Genomic DNA, 23,494 nt, shown 5'->3' on the forward strand with positions numbered 1-23,494 from the left:
TGATGCGGACGACGGTAGCGGCGGGACGCGGCATTACTTACAGTTCAGCAGAGTTTGGCAGCGGAAGCGGTACCCATTTCAAAAATGGCGCCTCAGCGTCATTTTTGAAATTCAAGATGGCCGCCGCTAAGCCAATCATGGCTCGCCGCGTCATCGCCCCGCCCCCTCCGCTGACGCGAGGCAGCGGCTGTCAGTCCGACGGCGGAGGAGGAGCTGAGAAGAGCTCCTGAAGACCGAAGACGCCGGAAGTCCTGGATGGGCGGCGGCATCTTCACCTGGTGGGCGGCGGCTGCTAAGCTCTTTTGCAGAGCCACCGCCCATCCAGGACTTCCGGCGTCTTCGGTCTTCAGGAGCTCTTCTCAGCTCCTCCTCCGCCGTCGGACTGACAGCCGCTGCCTCGCGCTGACTTATATAAGTCAGCGGAGGGGGCGGGGCGATGACGCGGCGAGCCGGCTCGCGGCGGCCATCTTGAATTTCAAAAATGACGCTGAGGCGCCATTTTTGAAATGGGTACCGCTTCCGCTGCCAAACTCTGCTGAACTGTAGGTAATGCCGCGTCCCGCCGCTACCGTCGTCCGCATCACCGCCGCCAGCACCTCCGCCGCCCGGCCCGCCGCATCCCGCACCTCCGCCGCCCGCACCTCCGCCGCCACCGAGGCCCACACAGTGATTGACAGCGGATCCAGTGACGGATCCGCTGGCCAATCACTGTGGCCTCACTGACAGGGGACGTGCTTTCATAGGTTGAAAGCACGTCCCTGTAGGAAAGCGGCACCTCTAATGGTGCCGCTTTCCCATACAATTTCAATGGGCTTTTCCTGCCCATTGTTAGGCCCGCACCCGCCCCCCGCTCCCATATCTTTTATCAGTCGGTACGGGAGGCACCACGATCGGTGCCTCCCAAACTGATTTAATCATGAGTAAAATAATAAAGAAGAAACTTATGTGTCATAAGTATCTTCTTTGTATTATTTTACTCATTAATGACAGGTGAGGCACTGCCTCCCCTGACTGCACGTCCCTGATACACAGGTGCAGCTATATATACACACATGTGGCCATTATACACAGGTGCAGCAGTATATACATGTGGACATTATACCCAGGTGCAGCAGTATATATACATGTGGGCATTATACACAGGTGCAGCTATATATACATGTGGCCATTATACACAGGTGCAGCAGTATATACATGTGGACATTATACCCAGGTGCAGCAGTATATATACATGTGGGCATTATACACAGGTGCAGCTATATATACACATGTGGGCATTATACACAGGTGCAGCAGTATATACATGTGGGCATTATACACAGGTGTAGCAGTATATACATCTGGGCATTATACACAGGTGCAGCGGTATATACATATGAGCATTATACACAGGTGCAGCGGTATATACATGTGGGCATTATACACAAGTGCAGCGGTATATACATGTGGGCATTATACACAGGTGCAGCGGTATATATACATGTGGGCATTATACACAGGGGCAGCAGTATATACATTCGAGATGTGCACCAGACATTTTTCGGGTTTTGTGTTTTGGTTTTGGATTCGGGTCCGCGGCCGTGTTTTGGATTCGGACGCGTTTTGGCAAAACCACCCTTTCAGGTTTTGGATTCGGACGTGTTTTGGATTCGGGTGATTTTTAAAAAAACCTCAAAAACAGCTAAAATCCTAGAATTTTGGGGTAATTTTGATCCTATAGTATTATTAACCTCAATAACCACAATTTCCACTCATTTCCAGTCTATTCTGAACACCTCACACCTCACAATATTATTTTTAGTCCTAAAATTTGCACCGAGGTTGCTGTGTGACTAAGCTAAGCGACCCAAGTGGCCGACACAAACACCAGGCCCATCTAGGAGTGGCACTGCAGTGTCAGACAGGATGGCACTTAAAAAAATAGTCCCCAAACAGCACATGATGCAAAGAGAAAAAGAGGTGCATCAAGGTCGCTAGATGGCTAAGCTAAGCGACACAAACACCTCAATATCACAGGAATTATTCGTTCTAATCAATGGTATTATTAGTCCAAATCACTGGAAGAAAATGACAAAATCACAGGAATTATTCGTACTAATCAATGGTATTATTTGGCAAAATCACTGTAATTAATAATTATAAATCACTGATATTAATTGGTAAAATCTCGCTATCGCCTGCCTAGTGAAGTGGAATCTAGATGGGATTTTGTACCGGGGACACAATAACTTCATCAATTGTCTAAATCCCAATGCACTAATGGTGGAAAATGGGCGCACGTCTAACAGCGCACTGATTATACTGAGAACTGATTATACTGAGCACTGATGATACTGAGCACTGATGATACTGAGCACTGATGATACTGAGCACTGATGATAGTACGGAGAACTGACACTGAGCAGCGAGAACAGCACTGGACTATTGTACTGTAGTATACTGGTCACCACAATGCAGCACTGACACTGAGCACAGATATTAAGCACTGATCAGGATACTAGAAGTGACACGGTGCAGCAAGATAACGCTATGGCCTACTGTACTATGGTACTACTATATACTGGTGGTCACCACAATGCAGCACTGCACTACTATATACTGGTCACCACAATGCAGCACAGATATTGAGCACTGATCAGGATACTAGAAGTGACACAGAGCAGCAAGATACATCAATGGCCTACTGTACTGTACTACTATATACTGGTGGTCACCACAATGCTACTATACTGTACTACTATATACTGGTCATAACAATGCAGCACAGATATTGAGCACTGATTAGGATACTAGAACTGAGTCTGACACGGTGCTGCAAGATACAGCAATGGCCTACTGTACTATACTACTATATACTGGTGGTCACCACAATGCAGCACTGTACTACTATATATACTGGTCACCACAATGCAGCACACTGAGCACAGATATTGAGCTTTTCAGGCAGAGAACATAGCCACATCCTCTCCGCTCAATCTACAATACATGAGTGAAAATGGCGGCGACGCACGGTTCTTTATACGGAATACGAATCTAGCGAGAACCCGACAGCGGGATGATGACGTTCAGCCTCGTTCGGGTTAACCGAGCAAGGCGGGAAGAACCGAGGCTGCCTCGGACCTGTGAAAACCACGTGAAGTTCGGGAGGGTTCAGATTTCGACGAACCGAACCCACTCATCTCTAATATACATGTGGGCAGTATACACAGGTGCAGCAGTATATACATGTAGGCATTATACACAGGAGCAGCGGTGTATACATGTGGACATTATACACAGGTGCAGCGGTATATACATGTGGGCATTATACACAGGTGCAGCAGTATATACATGTGGGCATTATACACAGGTGCAGCGGTATATTCATGTGGGCATTATACACAGGTGCAGCGGTATATTCATGTGGGCATTATACACAGGTGTAGCGGTATATACATGCGAGCATTATACACAGGTGCAGCAGTATATACATGTGGGTATTATACACAGGTACAGCAGTATATACATCTGGGCATTATACACAGGTGCAGCGGTGTATACATGTGCGCATTATACATAGGAGCAGCAGTATATACATGTGGGCCTTATACACAGGTGCAGCGGTATATACATGTGGGCATTATACACAGTTGCAGCGGTATATTCATGTGGGCATTATACACAGTTGCAGCGGTATATTCATGTGGGCATTATACACAGGTGTAGCGGGTATATACATGCAGGCATTATACACAAGTGCAGCAGTATATACATGCGGGTATTATACACAGGTACAGCAGTATATACATGTGAGCATTATACACAGGTGCAGCGGTATATACATCTGGGTATTATACACAAGTGCAGCAGTATATACATCTGGGTATTATACACAAGTGCAGCGGTATATACATGTGGGCATTATACACAGGTGCAGCGGTATATTCATGTGGGCATTATACACAGGTGCAGCGTTATATTCATGTGGGCATTATACACAGGTACAGCAGTATATACATGTGGGCATTATACGTAGGTGCAGCGGTATATACATGTGGGCATTATACGTAGGTGCAGCGGTATATACATGTGGGCATTATACACAGGTGCAGCGGTATATTCATGTGGGCATTATACACAGGTGTAGCGGGTATAGTCATGTGGGCATTATACACAGGTACAGCAGTATATACATGTGGGCATTATACACAGGTGCAGCAGTATATACATGCGGGTATTATACACAGGTACAGCAGTATATACATCTGAGCATTATACACAGGTGCAGCGGTATATAGATCTGGGTATTATACACAAGTGCAGCGGTATATACATCTGGGTATTATACACAGGTGCAGCAGTATATACATGTGGACATTATACACAGGTGCAGCGGTATATACATGTGGGCATTACATACAGGTGCAGCAGTATATACATCTGGACATTATACACAGGTGCAGCAGTATATACATCTGGACATTCAGTGTATAGCTCCTAGGCCCTGGTTCTTCTTAAAAGCCTGCAGTGTTTCCCCTGGGAGCCTCCCAGGGGAGGATGGATCCTCCTGGGGAGGAGGATGACGGAGAGTCCCAGGCTGCAAGGCCTGAGGGAGGCCCTGGGAATTCTGACCTACCGATTGCAGTGGAAGCCTCAGTGCTGGAGGATTTGGACAGTACAGCATTTCCAGTGATTGTGGGTCCGGCGATGAAACAGGATCCCCAACTGGAGACCCCCAAACCACAGGATGCCGGCTCTCTGGGTGAGGTAACCCAGGGAGGTGATAAGGTGAATGAACTTGCCTGTGGTGGGGCGGGGGTTAGTGCTGCAGGTGGAGATGCTGAGGTTTCTGATTGCAGCCTGGAGGATTCAACATCCTCTAGTGATAAATACATGAATATGAGTCTAGAGGAATTAAGAATGGAGCAGAACCGTATATACTCCCGTATTACATATAAAAAAAGAAGGCGTAACTGTAGCAGCAGATGGGAGAGAGTTGCCCTGAAAGATGAACTTTGGGAGCTGAATGACACTTTGGCTGCAGTTAAAAAGAGTATTAAAATGTTGCAGGATCAGGCTCTATTGCAAAAGGAAAAAGCACTGCTAGAGTCCATACCAGGACAAGATGGCGGATGTGATGGCGGCCCGGTCCCGGCGGGTTCTGTGGCGGCATCTGAGCTCATATTTCCAGTGGAAGACATGGAGGTGGGCAGCCAGAGCTCTGGTGGCTGCTACTGCTTCCTGTGGACTTGCTCCCGATGCACTTGTCTCTGAAGCTGCGGATATGGGGACGGCGCGGGCCGTGGTAGATGCTGAGGCTGGCTCTCCCTGTAAGCCAGCAGCGACTGGCTCTGGCTTAGTCGCTGTGGTGGCTGAGGGGGGCGGGGCCAAAGACGCATCATGTGTGACATCACGAGTGACATCATTAACTGCATCAATGGGAATTCCGGAGTATGAAGCCATATTAAAAACTGGGCAAAGATTGGCCCAAGGACTGCCGGCAGTTGATAAGAGCATCTTAACCCCTGAGGAGACTACACTAGTAGAAACAGTTTACGGAGATATGGATATGCCTGTGAGGGCTTTAGCGGCCATAAGCTTGATCCAGGCAAACCAAACTAGGATGGCTGGTGGGGCTGGTAGTGCGGGTATAGAGGTCAGTAAGAAGGTAAATGTAAAGGCACCCAAGGGTCTCCCTGTAATCTCTCCTGTGGTTAGACCAGGATCTGGTTCATATGCCAAAACTTTGGAGGGTTCTGGTTGGGCTAGTACTGGTCCTCAGCTTGGGGTAAGTGGGGGTCAGCCTATAAAAAGGCGTAATGTGGTTCAGTTTAGATGGGTAGGGGAGGGGGAGGCTCCTTCAAAGTCGGAGTTCTTGGATATAGTATTCTCGCTGGGTTTTAGGGCCGCAGACCTTTTTGCGTGCATCCATCCGGTGAGAACTCCCGACTTTGATCTGAGCTTCCTCTCCCTGAATGGTTTGCAAGCTTTTGGCTCCCAATGGGAGAAGAACAAGACCAAGGAGCCGTACTGCCATTTTAAAACCCAACACCATCACCAGGCAGGATAGGGTAAAGATTACTGTTCTGGTGCGCAATGAGTCACTACCGTCTGCAGATATCATATATTGTTTGTCCAGGTCCTGCACAGTGTTGTCCCCACTTGAGAAATTTGATTACACTAAGGGGGTCTGGGGTGGTGCCTATTCGACCTTTGTGAGGTTGCACCAGGTAGGGGCTGAGACTAAGCACATACCATCTGCTGCTTATATTGGCCGTGACCGGCTTCAGTGCTTCTATCCTGGGCAGCCCAGAACTTGTCACAAGTGTGGTGACTTTCGCCACCTTAGTAATGATTGTACGGTTGTTAAATGTGCTCTGTGTGGCCAGATGGGGCATGGGTCCCGTGAGTGTAATAAGGTGAGGTGCAATCTCTGCGGAGCGGATGGCCATCCCTATAGTCGGTGCCCTAAAGCATTGCATAATCATGATGCAGGGGTGGTTGAGGAGGCACTAGAAATCAGGCCCAGTCATGAGGATAACATGGTGGTTGCTTTACAGCATCAGGATATGTTGAGGAAACTAGAAGCTTGCGGGGTAGGGAAAGTCCAGGTCGAAAGGGGGGAAGCATCTTTTCATGCAGTGAGTAAAGGCAGGAGGAAGAAGCTGAAAAAGAGGGGGGTGGACGTTGTATGCTCTAATAGGTTTGACATTTTGTCCTCCGCTGATGATGAGGATGAGGGGGAGGTAGTCATGGTTGGGGGAAAAGAGCTAGTGTTTGTTCCGAATACTTCTAAAAGTAAAAAGCCAAAACAGGCCTCTAATCTGAAGGCCCCTCAATCTCCGGGAGAAGTGATGGTGGTGGAGGAGACTCCTAGCCTTGAGGCGGGGAGCCTTACCTATTCTCCTTTGGCATCCTCTGGTGGGGATGATCCTGGGGGCGGTTCTTGTATTATTGCCCCAAAAGCCCCTGATCCGGATCCTCCCCCAGACAGGGTTGCAAATGGGGAGGGGTGTGATATTAGGGAGGGTGTTGTTGTAGAGGGATCTAAGGGTCTGTTCTGTGAGACTGCGGTCTCTGTTGGTGGGGTGGAGGAGGGGGAGGTGGAAGAAATCTCTTTGTCCGATGAGGATGTTCTTCCTTTCGGGGTTACGTGTAAAAGAGTAGGATCCTCGGATGAGGATTCTAAAAGACAAGCAAAGAAAAAGTGAATGGGGTCCTACCTCTATAATCCAAGAAACATGGATCCCCAACCTATACGATGTGCCACCATTAATGTGGCTTCCGTGTTTTCTGAACGTGCTCGTTTCTTGGCCTTCGATTTTTTTCAACACGGTTGATGTTGACTTTTTATTTTTGCAGGAGACCAGGGTAGGTGACTTGGCCACACTCCATCGGGCCAAGTGTCAGTGGAAGCGGGGGCCTTCCTTCTGGTCTCTTGCGGCCGAGGCGTCCAGTGGGTTGGCAGTGCTTTTTACTGATATGGTAAACGTGCACAGGATTATAGATTTACAGGTAGGTAGGTGCATGGTTTTAGATGTCAACCTGAGAGGACATGACCTGAGGCTAATAAACATCTATGGGCCCCATTCAAAGTAGGACAGGAAATGTCTTTTCAGGGAGATAAAACCATTTCTTTTTACGGCCCGGCAGATTGTCTTTGGAGGTGATTTTAACACCGTCATTAGGCCAAAAGACAGAGGGGACACAAAGGCGACCCTGGGCTATGATTCCAATTTTCTAGTTAGCATGATTAGAGAGGCTGGTCTGGTGGATGTGCACGTTCGCCATTTCCCAGACCTCACAGGTTTCACCTATCATTGTGGTAGTCGTAGGTCTAGGATAGATAGGTTTTTTGTTAAGGAGTCCTCGAAAACTTTGCCTCCTGAGACAAAGCCAGTAGAGTTCTCCGATCACGTTTTTCTGTGTGTTGCTTTGAACGTCTCAGAAACCCCTCAGAAAGGGCATGGCCTTTGGCGTTTGAATTCCGAGCTCCTAAAGGAGGAGGGAGTTAGACAGTCCTTTAGAGACTTTCTTCAACTACAGGAAACACTTCTGGAGGCTGGTTGGAGTAGGTCTGAGTGGTGGGAGGAGTGTAAAAAGAGGACTCAAAGGCTTTTTCAAAGGCTGGTAGCCAGGAAAAACTTGACAAAAAGATGTATCTACCAGAGCCTGAGAAAGAAACTGGATTTCTTGATCTCTGAGCGTGGAGATAGTGGGGAAATCTCCCGGGTGAAGGCTCAGATGAAGGAATATCAGTACGATCGCCTGGCTTCTTTGATTCTGGAGAGGGATTATGGAAAGTACCACTCGCCTGATCCCTACCAGAGTTGCAGAAAATCAGTTGATTTGAGGGAGGTCCGGGGCCTGTTTGATGACCAGGGTACTCTTCATGAAGACAGGGATGGTATTTTGGGAGTCATCAGGTCCTATTACTCCAGCCTTTTGTCTGAGCAGCCACTCATCAGAGAGAGGATGGATCAGTTTCTGAGGGAGACACCTGGGCTTGAGCAACTTGATCCTTCTTTTGACTCTTTGGGCAGTGATGTGACAGTGGAGGAGGTCAAGAGAGCCATAGACGTTTGTCTATAAAAAAATCTCCGGGCCCAGATGGGTTAACATCTGAATTTTTTAAAGCTTTTTCAGACATCTTGGCTCCTCATCTCATGGAGGTATTTAATGAAAGCCTGGGTAAGGGATCACTCCCTCCCTCTATGAGATCCTCTGCTTTCATATTATTGTCTAAAGGTAGGGACCCGGTGCGTGTTGAGAACTGGCGCCCCATCGCTCTTCTCAATACGGACAGAAAGATTCTGGCAAAGGTACTTTTTAATCGGCTGATGGAAGTTTCCGGGCTGTTACTTTCTCCATCTCAGCATTGCACTGTAAAAGGCCGAAGCACCTTTAGTGCTGTCCTTGGCATCCGGGAGGCTGTGGAGCAATGTCGTGCTGAAAAATGGGGTAAGTATTTGCTGGCATTGGATCAGTCCAAGGCTTTTGACCGAGTTAATCATCAGTACCTGTGGGCTGTGCTGGAGAGGTATGGTCTTCCAGCGAGGGTGGTAGATTGTAAATGACACGTAGCCAATCAGGCTGAGAGCTTCCCAATGGTCAATGGCTGGGTAGGCCCTGCTTTTGCGGTCGACTCGGGTGTCCGTCAGGGGTGTCCCCTGAGCTCCCTTCTATATGTATTTGCAATTGATCCTTTTGTGCGGAGGATTGAGAGCGGTGCTGTGGCAGGGGTTCAGCTGGGCCCTGGGTTGCCGCTGAGGGTGGTTGCCTACGCAGACGATGTTACTGTGGTCCTGTTATCTGTGGCAGAGGCACGTGGCATGGAACATCTTATCTGTGAGTACTCTGAGGCTTCGTGCTCCCGAATCAATCAGGATAAGTGTGAAGCTTTCTGGATGGGGGAGGAAGGTGATGAGTTTACCCTTCCGGATAGCCTCCCCAGCGCCAGTCCAGAGATAAAAATTCTAGGTATCAAATTTGGCCGTGGTGATTATGACACTCAGAATTGGGAGAAGAGGCTGGAAGATGCTACCAGGAAGGTGCAGTTCTGGAGAAGGTGGCAACTTTCTCTCAGGGAGAGGGTTGACTTATGCAAAACCTATCTGATTCCGCTTTTTCTGTATGTCAGTTATGTGTGCTTCTTGCCACAGTCTTTGTGGACTAAGATGAATTCTTTATTCTTCCTGATGTTATGGGGGAATAGAATGAATCTGGTCAAGAGAGGGATCACCTACAGATCGAGGGAACAGGGGGGGCTGAGTATGGTCAACCCTGTGGTGTTTTTTGCTACAACGTTTTTAAAACTGAATCTAGGGAGTTTGTTTCTAAGAACTCCCCCTCGATGGGTAGAGAGTTTTAGGGCCTGGGTGTTTCCCTTCCTCAGGTTATGGATGGATGGTGGCCAAGTAAAAACCTTTCGAGTCCGGCATGGCTACCTCCCGATCTACGTTATACTGTGCTTGAAGATGACGAGGCTTTGGGGGCTGGAGGTGGGTGAAGTCAAAAACTTCTCTAGAAGGGAGTTGGAGAGAAGAATTTTGCGGACTCACTTTTATGCTCCGCTGTCATTGAGGGACTGCCCAGGCAGTGTCTGCTCAGATGGGTTGTCTTTGATTAATTCTCAAGGAATCCCACTGAAGTTCAGAGATATTGCCTGGCTTTCTTTCCAAGGGAGGCTTTATGTATGGGGTAACCTCAAGTGTCGAAGTGCCAATGATCGTGGCTGCCCACGTGAGGAATGTCTAGGGGAGGTGGAGACAATGGACCATTTCCTCCTTGAGTGTCCCTTCAATATAAAGGTTTACAGAGCGGTATCAAGGGCCTTACGCATCCCGTGCCTTTCGGGGCTTAGTTACCCTGAGTGGGTTTATAGGGCGTTCAAAGGGTATAGAAGGTTTGATTTAACCACAATTTTTATAGTTAGTTTAGCAGTTAGGTTTCACACATGGGGTGCACGGTGTCAGGTTTCCCTTAGAGCAAAGGTCCTCCCCTGTGAGGAGGTGGTGGGAAATATTCTGCACGAGGTTAAGAGGATGATGGATATGGATAGGAAGAGGTTGGATGCTGTCGGGTGGTCCAGGCTCTGGCGCAACCTGAAACCCCCTTGAGTGGGTAGCAGAAGTCCTTTTCTTGTTCATCTTATGGCTTCCTATCCTTCACCTTCCCGTAGATTTTCTTTTTTCTGTTTTTTTCATTAAAGCGGTTTGCATGTGACTAAAAGACTTCATTCATCTTTTCATTGCTTGTGGTTATGAGATGTGTTGTTCGAATACAGTAGGTTGTTTTTTGCTTAGATGTTAAGCAATTTTGACATTGCGTATAGTTATACAAGCTTTGTTGCTTTTTGGTTTGGATTATTGGGCAACAATTCAATGTATATTGTATGTCCTATTTTTATGAGTTTTACCATATTTATGTAATGTATGTTGCAATTTTTCTTAATAAAAGATAGCAGTATATACATGTGGGCATTATACACAGGTGCAGCGGTATATACATGTGGGCATTATACACAGGTGCAGCGGTATATACATGTGGGCATTATACACAGGTGCAGCGGTATATACATCTGGGCATTATACACAGGTGCAGCGGTATATACATGTGGGCATTATACACAGGTGCAGCGGTATATACATGTGGGCATTATACACAGGTGCAGCGGTATATACATCTGGGCATTATACACAGGTGCAGCGGTATATACATGTGGGCATTATACACAGGTGCAGCGGTATATTCACGTGGGCATTATACACAGTAAAAGCCCTGGATATTTGGTGCGCTTTGATCAGAGATGTGTGGAAAAGATAGGTAGCGAAGAGGGGGGGGGGGCACTGCCTCACCTGCCACAGACTTTTTACTCCAGAGTTTTGACTATAAAATCGATTAGAATAGTATAAAGAAGATATTTCTAACATATTCTCTGTATTTTTCATATACTTTATATAGTCAAAACTCTGGTATATAGTCACCACCTACAGCCAACATGAGAAGACCATTAGGAACTCACTTAGGAACCACTGGAATATTCTCCTCATGGACCCGGTACTCAAGGACATCCTACCGCCCGAACCTGTCCTTATTTTTAAGAAATCCAGAAACCTCAAGGACCATCTTGCTCCGAGTCTTTTGAAGGAGAATCAGACCAGGAACAACATGATGCCCAAATGTGTGGGGTCCTTTAAATGTGGAAAATGCAACATCTGCAAATACCTGCATCCTAACCGGAAAACATTCAGCGACACAGATGACAAGAAACAGTACACCATAAAAGACTTCATGAATTGCAACAGTATGTCCGTGATCTACTTACTTGAATGCCCCTGCAAAAAGAGATATGTGGGAAAGACTAAAAGATCACTTAAAACAAGGATCCAGGAACACATACGAAACATCAAGAACAAGGTGGAGGGCCACACTGTTTCAAGACATTTTACGGCACGGCACAACTCCAATCCTGAAGATCTCACATTCAAGGCCATCGAGCATGTTTGTCTTGGAGAAAGAGGAGGCGACCTTGCGAACAAACTCTCGAGAAGGGAGATGTATTGGATATTCCAGCTGCAGACCCTGCAACCGAGGGGTCTGAACGAGGGATATGAGATTGCACCCTTCCTATGAGGTGCCGTATCTTCTTTTCACAACTTTCCGTGTTCTTTTGTCTGTATCTGTGATCACAAATAAAGCTGTGTTTCAAGTATCATGCGATCATGTACTGGTGTTACGACGTCTACCGGTGTGTACAGTCAAACCACACTGGCACGCCCAATCTCGTCCGACCTTGGAAGCTAAGCAGTGTTTGGGCCCGACCAGTACCAGAGAGGGTGACTATCCGGGAAGATCGGGTACTGTAATGACTGACAAATGACGTCAAGCCAACCAGTAACCGGTCTGTCATCACTTGACACACATGAGGTCACATATTGCACATGCCACTTTACTATTAATTATGGAGTACACACTCTTTCCTAAAATTAAGTCAATTTATAACAAATATATATATATTTAAAATACCAGTTTATAAGACATAAGTATGTTTATTAATTACTATGCAATCTCACTTTGCACCTGGCTCACTTTCTGCACTAACTGTTCCCCTTATTTTACCCTGCACTTGGTATCATCTCCTCACAAACTTTTAAGAATATATCAAACATTGAAATATTGCATTATTATACATGTGTGGCCACTCAGATGTCTCAAACTAACAAGTTATATATCTAGGTAAAGACCACTACATAGGTTTCACCACGTTTTTCCTGTTTGTTCTATTTACATATGACTGTTGCCATGGATACCGCAAAATCGCTAGCACTGAGTCTCCTTAGACTCCGGAAAGATGGCCGTCGCAATCCATGTATTTCCTATGGAACACAGCCCCTGCAAAATGGCCGCCGTAATACCCGATGTGATGGACATACAGTTCCCCTGAGCCCAAGAAGCACGTCTGCTGCTAACCTGAACAGGACAATGGGCACATGCGCGGTGCACACGAATCGCCGCCGGCGCATGCGCACAAGCGAACCGGAAGTGGGGCGGAAGTATCGGAGGTCACGTGACGCGCTACCTCCGTCACCGGAAGTGTGGCAGAAGTGCCGCAATTTACTGTTTTAAGTCCCTCTGAACTATTATATTAACTGTGAATACTCGTTTTCTACAAGATATTGGCTACTGTGATCCATACTATCTGGGGCCATGCTCTGATGCCATGTCCTGACTGCTTATGTTAAATATCCTTGAATGTTGTTTACTGATCACATGATCAATGATGTCATCACACATCCATATCAGCCACCACTAGGGCTATAAATAGGCATGCCATCTCACTCTGTCCCTACCCTTTGAAGAAGTCTGATGTGACGAAACGCGTTGGGTTCCCTGCAGTGACCCCCTTGCCTATTTTAAAAGCTAAGTCCTTACCTTTTTATCTTTTTACCCTTTTTACGTGTTTTTGGATCTTTCATGACCTTTTATGTATCTTACCTATATCTGCTATTAAAACTGTTTGTTCGATTTTATATTTTTTGGCTCATGAATCATACGTTTTTAATAGTAACCTTTTGCGCGTTCACACAACAGTAGTCGCCGGTACCCTTATCCCCCCACTGTATATCTTTTTAGGCAGCATTGTACTAGTGTTGCAACCTTAAGGGGTGGCAGACACCTATAACAAGGCGGTTGTGTTTTAAATTTCTTCTTAACAATTTTTTTTTAATAAAAATTTTTACCACTGAGATCTTAATCCACAAGTGGCGCTGTATCATCCTTCGCATTACTATTATCTTTTGGTACATCGATATAGCAGCCTGGTGAGCATAACATCCAGTACTGAACAAATTAGATCAGAATGTTTAGAAACACTGATCGCGCGGGCAAAAGAAATGATTTATGCCAAAAAATATTTAATGAAAACAAGCAGGTGGACGCTCCAACACCCACACAAGACCTTGATGATCTATTCTGGGGCATGGAGAAACTTCTCATTAAAGAAGTAAAAGCCTGGTGGGATGTGAAAGGACTTGAGCACTATATTACAGTCAACCGAGTACCCAGGGGCCTAAGATTACTCAAACAACCCACCTCAGGTACGATGGACACAGACTTCATAGAAGAATGGGATTCCATCTTACACAGATGTTCAATAGACCTCATGAAACTCCTCATCCGCAAAAAGAAGGATGTTTTGGCAGAATTAGAGGTTGAAATAAAGGCAAAAGAATCTGAACTGATCGAATTCAAGGACAAAGAGGACTATATCATTAACGAAAAGGTTCTTAACAAAAAATTAGAGCATATAGAAGGGGAAGTCATCAAAGGGAAAGAAAAGAAGTTTCTTCGGGACAAAAACGACTACATTCAAGGACATATGAAAAACTGGAGCAGATTCAAGGCTCCAGGTCATTTACCCAATGGAACAGGGAAATACCAATGGAGAACGATACCGAACAAAGGGAAGAGAACCAGGATCAACAGTGAGGACTCCCCATGTAACCCACACCTAAAAACTACGAACAGATTCTCTACATTACAAAGAAGAGACTCCACGGGGGACCAGGATTTTTTATCAGTAAGGACAGGCGCAAGAGCCAAAGACATGATAAGAAACACAGTGAGGGAAGACAGCAGACAGGCTTCACCTTTGAAAAGAAGACTCGCAGAGGAAGAGGAAAACGGGGCGGTAGGAGGGAGAGACCAGAAAAGAAGAAACCTGCACTAGCCGAACCAAGGGAAAAAGGCATCTTCAACTTGTCCAAACACGTTCTAACAGCTCCAGAATTAACATTACTCAGCAGAGGTTTGTCTTTTGCACCCACGAGCGGTTTGAATAAATTTGAGACTTTCATCGACCTAAACAAGTTTGTGAGAAAACTTACACTAAAGAGACACTTCCTGCGCAAAGAAGATGCCATCATTAGCAACTATGAGGAACGTTCCAAGTCAGGCCTGAAACCAGTGTCAAAGTACTACCCCTTAGAATCCAAGGGATCAAATGTTAGTATCTTCTATGACATGGTGAAGAAGGACCTGTGTGAAACTGAACAGAAACCGGCTGAAGGAAAAAATTTGGGGAATCGCGAATGCGAAGCACTGAAAAAACTGCAGAGAAATAATAATATAGTCATAAAACCGGCTGACAAAGGGGGGGGATTGGTTATCATGGACCATGACCTCTACACCAAAGAGGCATTAAGACTGCTTGGAGATACAAACTCTTACACACCACTACAGGGTGACCCGAAGGAACCATTTGTGGAAGAGCTGAGGACCAAACTCTTGCATGGCCTTCGAAAGAATGTGATAACAAAGGAGGAATACCAGTATCTCATACAATCCAATCCCATTACCCCCATTTTTTACTTCTTACCGAAGGTCCACAAATCCACGACGAACCCGCCAGGGAGACCGATAGTGGCGGGCATAGGCTCTCTGACCTCCAATCTATCCGAATATGTGGATATTTTTTTGAAAAAGCACGTAACAGCATTGCCATCATATCTCAAGGACACGACATCGATACTCAACATACTCAGTGCGGTGGAATGGAAGGACACATATTTATGGGCGACCGTGGATGTCCAATCTTTATATACTTGCATCGAACACTCTAAGGGCATAGCTGCGTGCAGGGAATACTTGGACAACGATCTAGATTTAACCCCCATTCACCGAGATTTTATTTGCGATCTTATGCTTTTTATCCTCAGCCGCAATTATTTTAAGTTTCTTAACCAGTTTTATCTGCAACGATGTGGCACAGCTATGGGGACTATCTTTGCCCCGAGCTTTGCTAATTTATTCATGGGACGGTGGGAAGAGACACATGTCTATAACTCCAGTGCTTTTAAGAATGTGATACTGTACAAACGATACATCGATGACATTTTAATTATTTGGAACGGCTCTGCAGAATCTTTTAATGAATTTTTAAACACAATGGGAAGTAATGATCTCAACTTAACTTTCACCTCAAAACTTGATGCCAAATCTGTTGAGTATCTGGACCTGATTCTTACTGGTGAAGATGGAAGGATCACCACTAAGAACTTCATCAAGGAGGTGGATATGAACAGTTATTTGCACTACCAGAGCAACCACCTCCGGAAGTGGAAGGACAACATACCAGCATCACAATTTTCAAGGGTGAAAAGGAACTGCACGAATCCCAAGGATTGTGAGGACCAACTAGAGATCTACAGCAAAAGATTCAAGGACAAGGAATATCCAGGACCCATTCTGGAGGAAGCCCTAGCAAAAACAAGGAGAGTGGACAGAAGGGACCTCCTGAAGTATAAGCAAAGGGATACCAATATGAATTCTGTTGCCTTCATCACCACCTACAGCCAACATGAGAAGACCATTAGGAACTCACTTAGGAACCACTGGAATATTCTCCTCATGGACCCGGTACTCAAGGACATCCTACCGCCCGAACCTGTCCTTATTTTTAAGAAATCCAGAAACCTCAAGGACCATCTTGCTCCGAGTCTTTTGAAGGAGAATCAGACCAGGAACAACATGATGCCCAAATGTGTGGGGTCCTTTAAATGTGGAAAATGCAACATCTGCAAATACCTGCATCCTAACCGGAAAACATTCAGCGACACAGATGACAAGAAACAGTACACCATAAAAGACTTCATGAATTGCAACAGTATGTCCGTGATCTACTTACTTGAATGCCCCTGCAAAAAGAGATATGTGGGAAAGACTAAAAGATCACTTAAAACAAGGATCCAGGAACACATACGAAACATCAAGAACAAGGTGGAGGGCCACACTGTTTCAAGACATTTTACGGCACGGCACAACTCCAATCCTGAAGATCTCACATTCAAGGCCATCGAGCATGTTTGTCTTGGAGAAAGAGGAGGCGACCTTGCGAACAAACTCTCGAGAAGGGAGATGTATTGGATATTCCAGCTGCAGACCCTGCAACCGAGGGGTCTGAACGAGGGATATGAGATTGCACCCTTCCTATGAGGTGCCGTATCTTCTTTTCACAACTTTCCGTGTTCTTTTGTCTGTATCTGTGATCACAAATAAAGCTGTGTTTCAAGTATCATGCGATCATGTACTGGTGTTACGACGTCTACCGGTGTGTACAGTCAAACCACACTGGCACGCCCAATCTCGTCCGACCTTGGAAGCTAAGCAGTGTTTGGGCCCGACCAGTACCAGAGAGGGTGACTATCCGGGAAGATCGGGTACTGTAATGACTGACAAATGACGTCAAGCCAACCAGTAACCGGTCTGTCATCACTTGACACACATGAGGTCACATATTGCACATGCCACTTTACTATTAATTATGGAGTACACACTCTTTCCTAAAATTAAGTCAATTTATAACAAATATATATATATTTAAAATACCAGTTTATAAGACATAAGTATGTTTATTAATTACTATGCAATCTCACTTTGCACCTGGCTCACTTTCTGCACTAACTGTTCCCCTTATTTTACCCTGCACTTGGTATCATCTCTTCACAAACTTTTAAGAATATATCAAACATTGAAATATTGCATTATTATACATGTGTGGCCACTCAGATGTCTCAAACTAACAAGTTATATATCTAGGTAAAGACCACTACATAGGTTTCACCACGTTTTTCCTGTTTGTTCTATTTACATATGACTGTTGCCATGGATACCGCAAAATCGCTAGCACTGAGTCTCCTTAGACTCCGGAAAGATGGTCGTCGCAATCCATGTATTTCCTATGGAACACAGCCCCTGCAAAATGGCCGCCGTAATACCCGATGTGATGGACATACAGTTCCCCTGAGCCCAAGAAGCACGTCTGCTGCTAACCTGAACAGGACAATGGGCACATGCGCGGTGCACACGAATCGCCGCCGGCGCATGCGCACAAGCGAACCGGAAGTGGGGCGGAAGTATCGGAGGTCACGTGACGCGCTACCTCCGTCACCGGAAGGGTGGCGGAAGTGCCGCAATTTACTGTTTTAAGTCCCTCTGAACTATTATATTAACTGTGAATACTCGTTTTCTACAAGATATTGGCTACTGTGATCCATACTATCTGGGGCCATGCTCTGATGCCATGTCCTGACTGTGCTTATGTTAAATATCCTTGAATGTTGTTTACTGATCACATGATCAATGATGTCATCACACATCCATATCAGCCACCACTAGGGCTATAAATAGGCATGCCATCTCACTCTGTCCCTACCCTTTGAAGAAGTCTGATGTGACGAAACGCGTTGGGTTCCCTGCAGTGACCCCCTTGCCTATTTTAAAAGCTAAGTCCTTACCTTTTTATCTTTTTACCCTTTTTACGTGTTTTTGGATCTTTTATGACCTTTTATGTATCTTACCTATATCTGCTATTAAAACTGTTTGTTCGATTTTATATTTTTTGGCTCATGAATCATACGTTTTTAATAGTAACCTTTTGCGCGTTCACACAACAGTAGTCGCCGGTACCCTTATCCCCCCACTGTATATCTTTTTAGGCAGCATTGTACTAGTGTTGCAACCTTAAGGGGTGGCAGACACCTATAACAAGGCGGTTGTGTTTTAAATTTCTTCTTAACAATTTTTTTTTAATAAAATTTTTTACCACTGAGATCTTAATCCACAAGTGGCGCTGTATCATCCTTCGCATTAGCAGTATATACATGTGGGCATTATACACAGGTGCAGCGGTATATACATGTGGGCATTATACACAGGTGCAGCGGTATATACATGTGGGCATTATACACAGGTGCAGCGGTATATACATCTGGGCATTATACACAGGTGCAGCGGTATATACATGTGGGCATTATACACAGGTGCAGCGGTATATTCACGTGGGCATTATACACAGTAAAAGCCCTGGATATTTGGTGCGCTTTGATCAGAGATGTGTGGAAAAGATAGGTAGCGAAGAGGGGGGGGGCACTGCCTCACCTGCCACAGACTTTTTACTCCAGAGTTTTGACTATAAAGTCGATTAGAATAGTATAAAGAAGATATTTCTAACATATTCTCTGTATTTTTCATATACTTTATATAGTCAAAACTCTGGTGCAGACGTTAGTATGACAGGAAAGGCCTCACCCCGCCGCTGTGATAATGCAGCTCTGTGACATACATCTGTTGCTCTCTCCTCAGGGGACTGGTACCCGACCATCTTGTCAAATGGCCATTTAGAGAGATTCTTCTTCGTGTTGGCCTCCGCTATGCTCCTGAACTCACTGGCTTTCTGGCGAATCTCTCACAGGTAATCCCAGACCAGGGCTTCAAGTGGTCCAGGAGAGGTGGTGAAACGTATTTACCCTGCCACCACCCCAAACCACCCCCCACCACTCCCCATTAGACAGAGCCAGGGCCAGTGCTAGGGTGTTCAGCGTCCCCCTACAAACTATAGATTTGTGCTTTACCTCCCATACATTATAAAGAGACAAGGAAGGGTGTGGTCACACAATAGTACCCCCAATTCAAATGACACCACACAGTAGCATGATTCTATTCCCATTACACTGCATGTAGTGCCCCTGATTCACATTACACCACATGTAGTGCCCCTGATTCACATTACACCACATGTAGTGCCCCTGATTCACATTACACCACATGTAGTGCCCCTGATTAATATTACACCGCATGTAGTGCCCCTGATTCATATTACACCGCATGTAGTGCCCCTGATTCACATTACACCACATGTAGTGCCCCTGATTTATATTACACCGCATGTAGTGCCCCTGATTCATATTACACCGCATGTAGTGCCCCTGATTCATATTACACCGCATGTAGTGCCCCTGATTCATATTACACCGCATGTAGTGCCCCTGATTCATATTACACCACATGTAGTGCCCCTGATTCATATTACACCGCATGTAGTGCCCCTGATTCACATTACACCACATGTAGTGCCCCTGATTCATATTACACCGCATGTAGTGCCCCTGATTCACATTACACCACATGTAGTGCCCCTGATTCATATTACACCACATGTAGTGCCCCTGATTCATATTACACAGCATGTAGTGCCCCTGATTCACATTACACCGCATGTAGTGCCCCTGATTCATATTACACCGCATGTAGTGCCCCTGATTCACATTACACCGCATGTAGTGCCCCTGATTCATATTACACCGCATGTAGTGCCCCTGATTCATATTACACCGCATGTAGTGCCCCTGATTCACATTACACCGCATGTAGTGCCCCTGATTCATATTACACCGCATGTAGTGCCCCTGATTCATATTACACCGCATGTAGTGCCCCTGATTCACATTACACCGCATGTAGTGCCCCTGATTCATATTACACCGCATGTAGTGCCCCTGATTCATATTACACCGCATGTAGTGTCCCTGATTCATATTACACCACATGTAGTGCCCCTGATTAATATTACACCGCATGTAGTGCCCCTGATTCATATTACACCACATGTAGTGCCCCTGATTCACATTACACCACATGTAGTGCCCCTGATTTATATTACACCGCATGTAGTGCCCCTGATTCACATTACACCACATGTAGTACCCCTGATTAATATTACACCGCATGTAGTGCCCCTGATTCACATTACACCACATGCAGTGCCCCTGATTCATATTACACCACATGTAGTGCCCCTGATTTATATTACACCGCATGTAGTGCCCCTGATTCACATTACACCACATGTAGTGCCCCTGATTAATATTACACCGCATGTAGTGCCCCTGATTCATATTACACCGCATGTAGTGCCCCTGATTCACATTACACCGCACGTAGTGCCCCTGATTCACATTACACCGCACATAGTGCCCCTGATTCACATTACACCACACAGCAGTGTCCCTTATTTACATTATGCTACACAGTGGTACCGCTTATACTGTGCAAGGTCATGAGGGCACCTACCATTACAGGTACCATTACCAACTCAGTTTCACCTCAATCCCCCCACTTTAACCCCTGCCCCAGACCTTCATATCCGTGTCCTGTTTGTGGGAGTGAAAGGATCTGCTGGCCCTGAGAACCCACTATGGGCCGGGTGTGATGAAATTGGCTGGAGATGTAGCTACTCTGACTTTTTTAAAGCATAAATCATGTACAAGGTAAAACCATGCGTTGTAAGTGATTGCTGCTTTAAAAAAAAACCCGGGAACCCACACCTCTGGCCTACTCGGATTTCATTACATCCTACCCTATATGTGGTGCTATGAGGCCCCCTTCTGGAAAGCCCACCTCTCATGTCTGTGTGTTTTCACCCTTGGTCAGTATATGGGGGCCCTTAAAAAATCCTGCGATGGGCCCACAAATGTATAATTGCAGATGTTTCTTGGTACAGTCTTGATAAATGGTGAATAATAAAAGTTATGTCAGAGAAACATAAGAATATATAAGTACTGCAGAGTACACTGGTCTGTGACTGACAGGAGGAGTAATACAGAGACCGTGTCCTGTTCCACGTCCAGGCTGGCGGCTGCAGGGTGCAAAGTTCTACGTTTATGTAATAGAGCTGCAGATAAGCTCCAATAAACCTACAAATGAAGCAAAGTCCTGTAAGCAGGCGTCAGCGGGAGCATGTCACCCATCTATCCTGTAACCAGGCGTCAGCGGGAGCATGTCACCCATCTATCCTGTAACCAGGCGTCAGCGGGAGCATGTCACCCATCTATCCTGTAACCAGGCGTCAGCGGGAGCATGTCACCCATCTATCCTGTAACCAGGCGTCAGCGGGAGCATGTCACCCATCTATCCTGTAACCAGGCGTCAGCGGGAGCATGTCACCCATCTATCCTGTAACCAGGCGTCAGCGGGAGCATGTCACCCATCTATCCTGTAACCAGGCGTCAGCGGGAGCATGTCACCCATCTATCCTGTAACCAGTAGTTCCCCACTGACTGCCGCCTCTGTAACAGGTACCGGGATCTGGATGAACACAGCGACCAAGGATTCAGACAGAGTCTCTTAGAGGAGAACTTACTGCTCCATGAAAAGTCCCTGAAGTTTTATGACTCTGTCCTGGATTGGCCGTCACCTTATACCCCTATGGAGACCAGACTGTGATTGTAATCTGCCCCAGGTAATGCAGGCGTTACCTGCTCACAAGACGCTGATCTCATACACACACAGAGGCGGCCTGGGGCTGACTGCGCTATTCTGGTCTGCCACGCTATTGGACACAATGTCATATTATATAGAAATATATACAGCAATACAAATAATTCATGCATATTACAAGTGGGGTCATACACAGGGCGGGTGTACTAAAGGGAAAATGCAGTAAAACCCCCGTTTTCAGGGGTCTTACCTCATTTTCATATGTACTAAGACCCGGCCGCCGGGTTTTCGCAGCTGATGGCGATACCCTATAGAAGCCTATGGGCTTCTTTTCGCCGGCCGCTCATTCCGCCGCTCCCCGCTGCAGACCCTCCTCCTCCCTGGCATACCTGCCTCCAGGAAGCCTGGACCCAGAAGGTAAACTCCTTCTCTCCCTAGCAACGCAGCCGGAGGAGGCACCGGGAACAGTCTGCTGCCGTGTTCCCAGCAGCTGAGGAGAGGGAGAGTCCAGGGAGGTGACAGAGACAGGTAATGCGGGGGGCCTCCGTCACCGCATTTCCATGTTGATCGCATATGTTAGTACATATGCGATCAACATTGCTGCAAGGGGCGGCGATGTATGTTAATATATCCCGCCCACAGTCTCAAATAGTGGCTGTAATCACATACCATGGTCTTCAGGACCCCACACAGGGCATGTTTTCCAGATCTCCTCACTGAATCACCAGTGAAATAATCAGCTCCACCTGTGGATCTTTATAAATGTGTCATGGAGTAATGAATACACCTGTGCGCCTGCCGGGTGACATGGAAAACCTGACCTGTGTGGGGTCCTGAGGCCTGAGAACCACTGCCATAGTGTATGAGTCCACAGGCAAACACAATGTGATCCAGTACAGGAAATGTGGTGTCTCTCGTACCTGATAAAGGGCCTATTCATAACCCCCGGGATATACCATGGAGGGACAGCCGAGATATCTCCAATATCTTCTACGGGCCGTCCATTTCCATCCGCAAACAGTTCCCATAGGTTTCTACCAAGCTGGCGATGGCATTAGCCTACTATAGTGCGGATCCTGGGGGTCCCCTTCCCTCATCCCCCGAGACACGTGCTGGCAGACAGACGCACAGTACCCGCAGGGGATTGCGCAAGCTGCTCTTCACCAGGACGGATTCCAATCAGTGCACCTCTCCCAGTGAGGGCATTGTCACCTTGTGATTTTAGGTGACATGGCATCAATAATGCAGCTTGCGATAAATCTGGCCCTAAACAGACTCATCAGGGTCAGGTCTGTAGACGGGTGTGAAGGTCAGGTCTGTAGATGGGTGTGAAGGTCAGGTCTGTATATGGGTGTGAAGGTCAGGTCTGTAGACAGGTGTGAAGGTCAGGTCTGTAGACGAGCGTGAAGGTCAGACGGGTGTGAAGGTCAGACGGGTGTGAAGGTCAGGTCTGTAGATG

At 46.4% G+C, this 23,494-nt stretch overlaps 1 protein-coding gene across 1 annotated transcript in view; it reads left to right on the plus strand.

Annotated features, from left to right (window-relative positions):
* SLC15A5 (solute carrier family 15 member 5) overlaps window positions 1-22,581 on the plus strand; it is a 104,382-nt gene extending 81,801 nt beyond the window's left edge. The window contains exons 5-6 of the mRNA XM_063930646.1: window positions 19,123-19,231; window positions 21,894-22,581. Coding sequence (XP_063786716.1) covers window positions 19,123-19,231; window positions 21,894-22,041 — 257 coding nt within the window. The 3' untranslated portion in view covers window positions 22,042-22,581. The remainder of the gene's footprint in view (window positions 1-19,122; window positions 19,232-21,893) is intronic.
* The last annotated feature ends 913 nt before the right edge of the window (window positions 22,582-23,494 follow it).

Source organism: Pseudophryne corroboree, chromosome 6 (genome assembly GCF_028390025.1).
Source record: "Pseudophryne corroboree isolate aPseCor3 chromosome 6, aPseCor3.hap2, whole genome shotgun sequence".
Classification (NCBI taxonomy): domain Eukaryota; kingdom Metazoa; phylum Chordata; class Amphibia; order Anura; family Myobatrachidae; genus Pseudophryne; species Pseudophryne corroboree.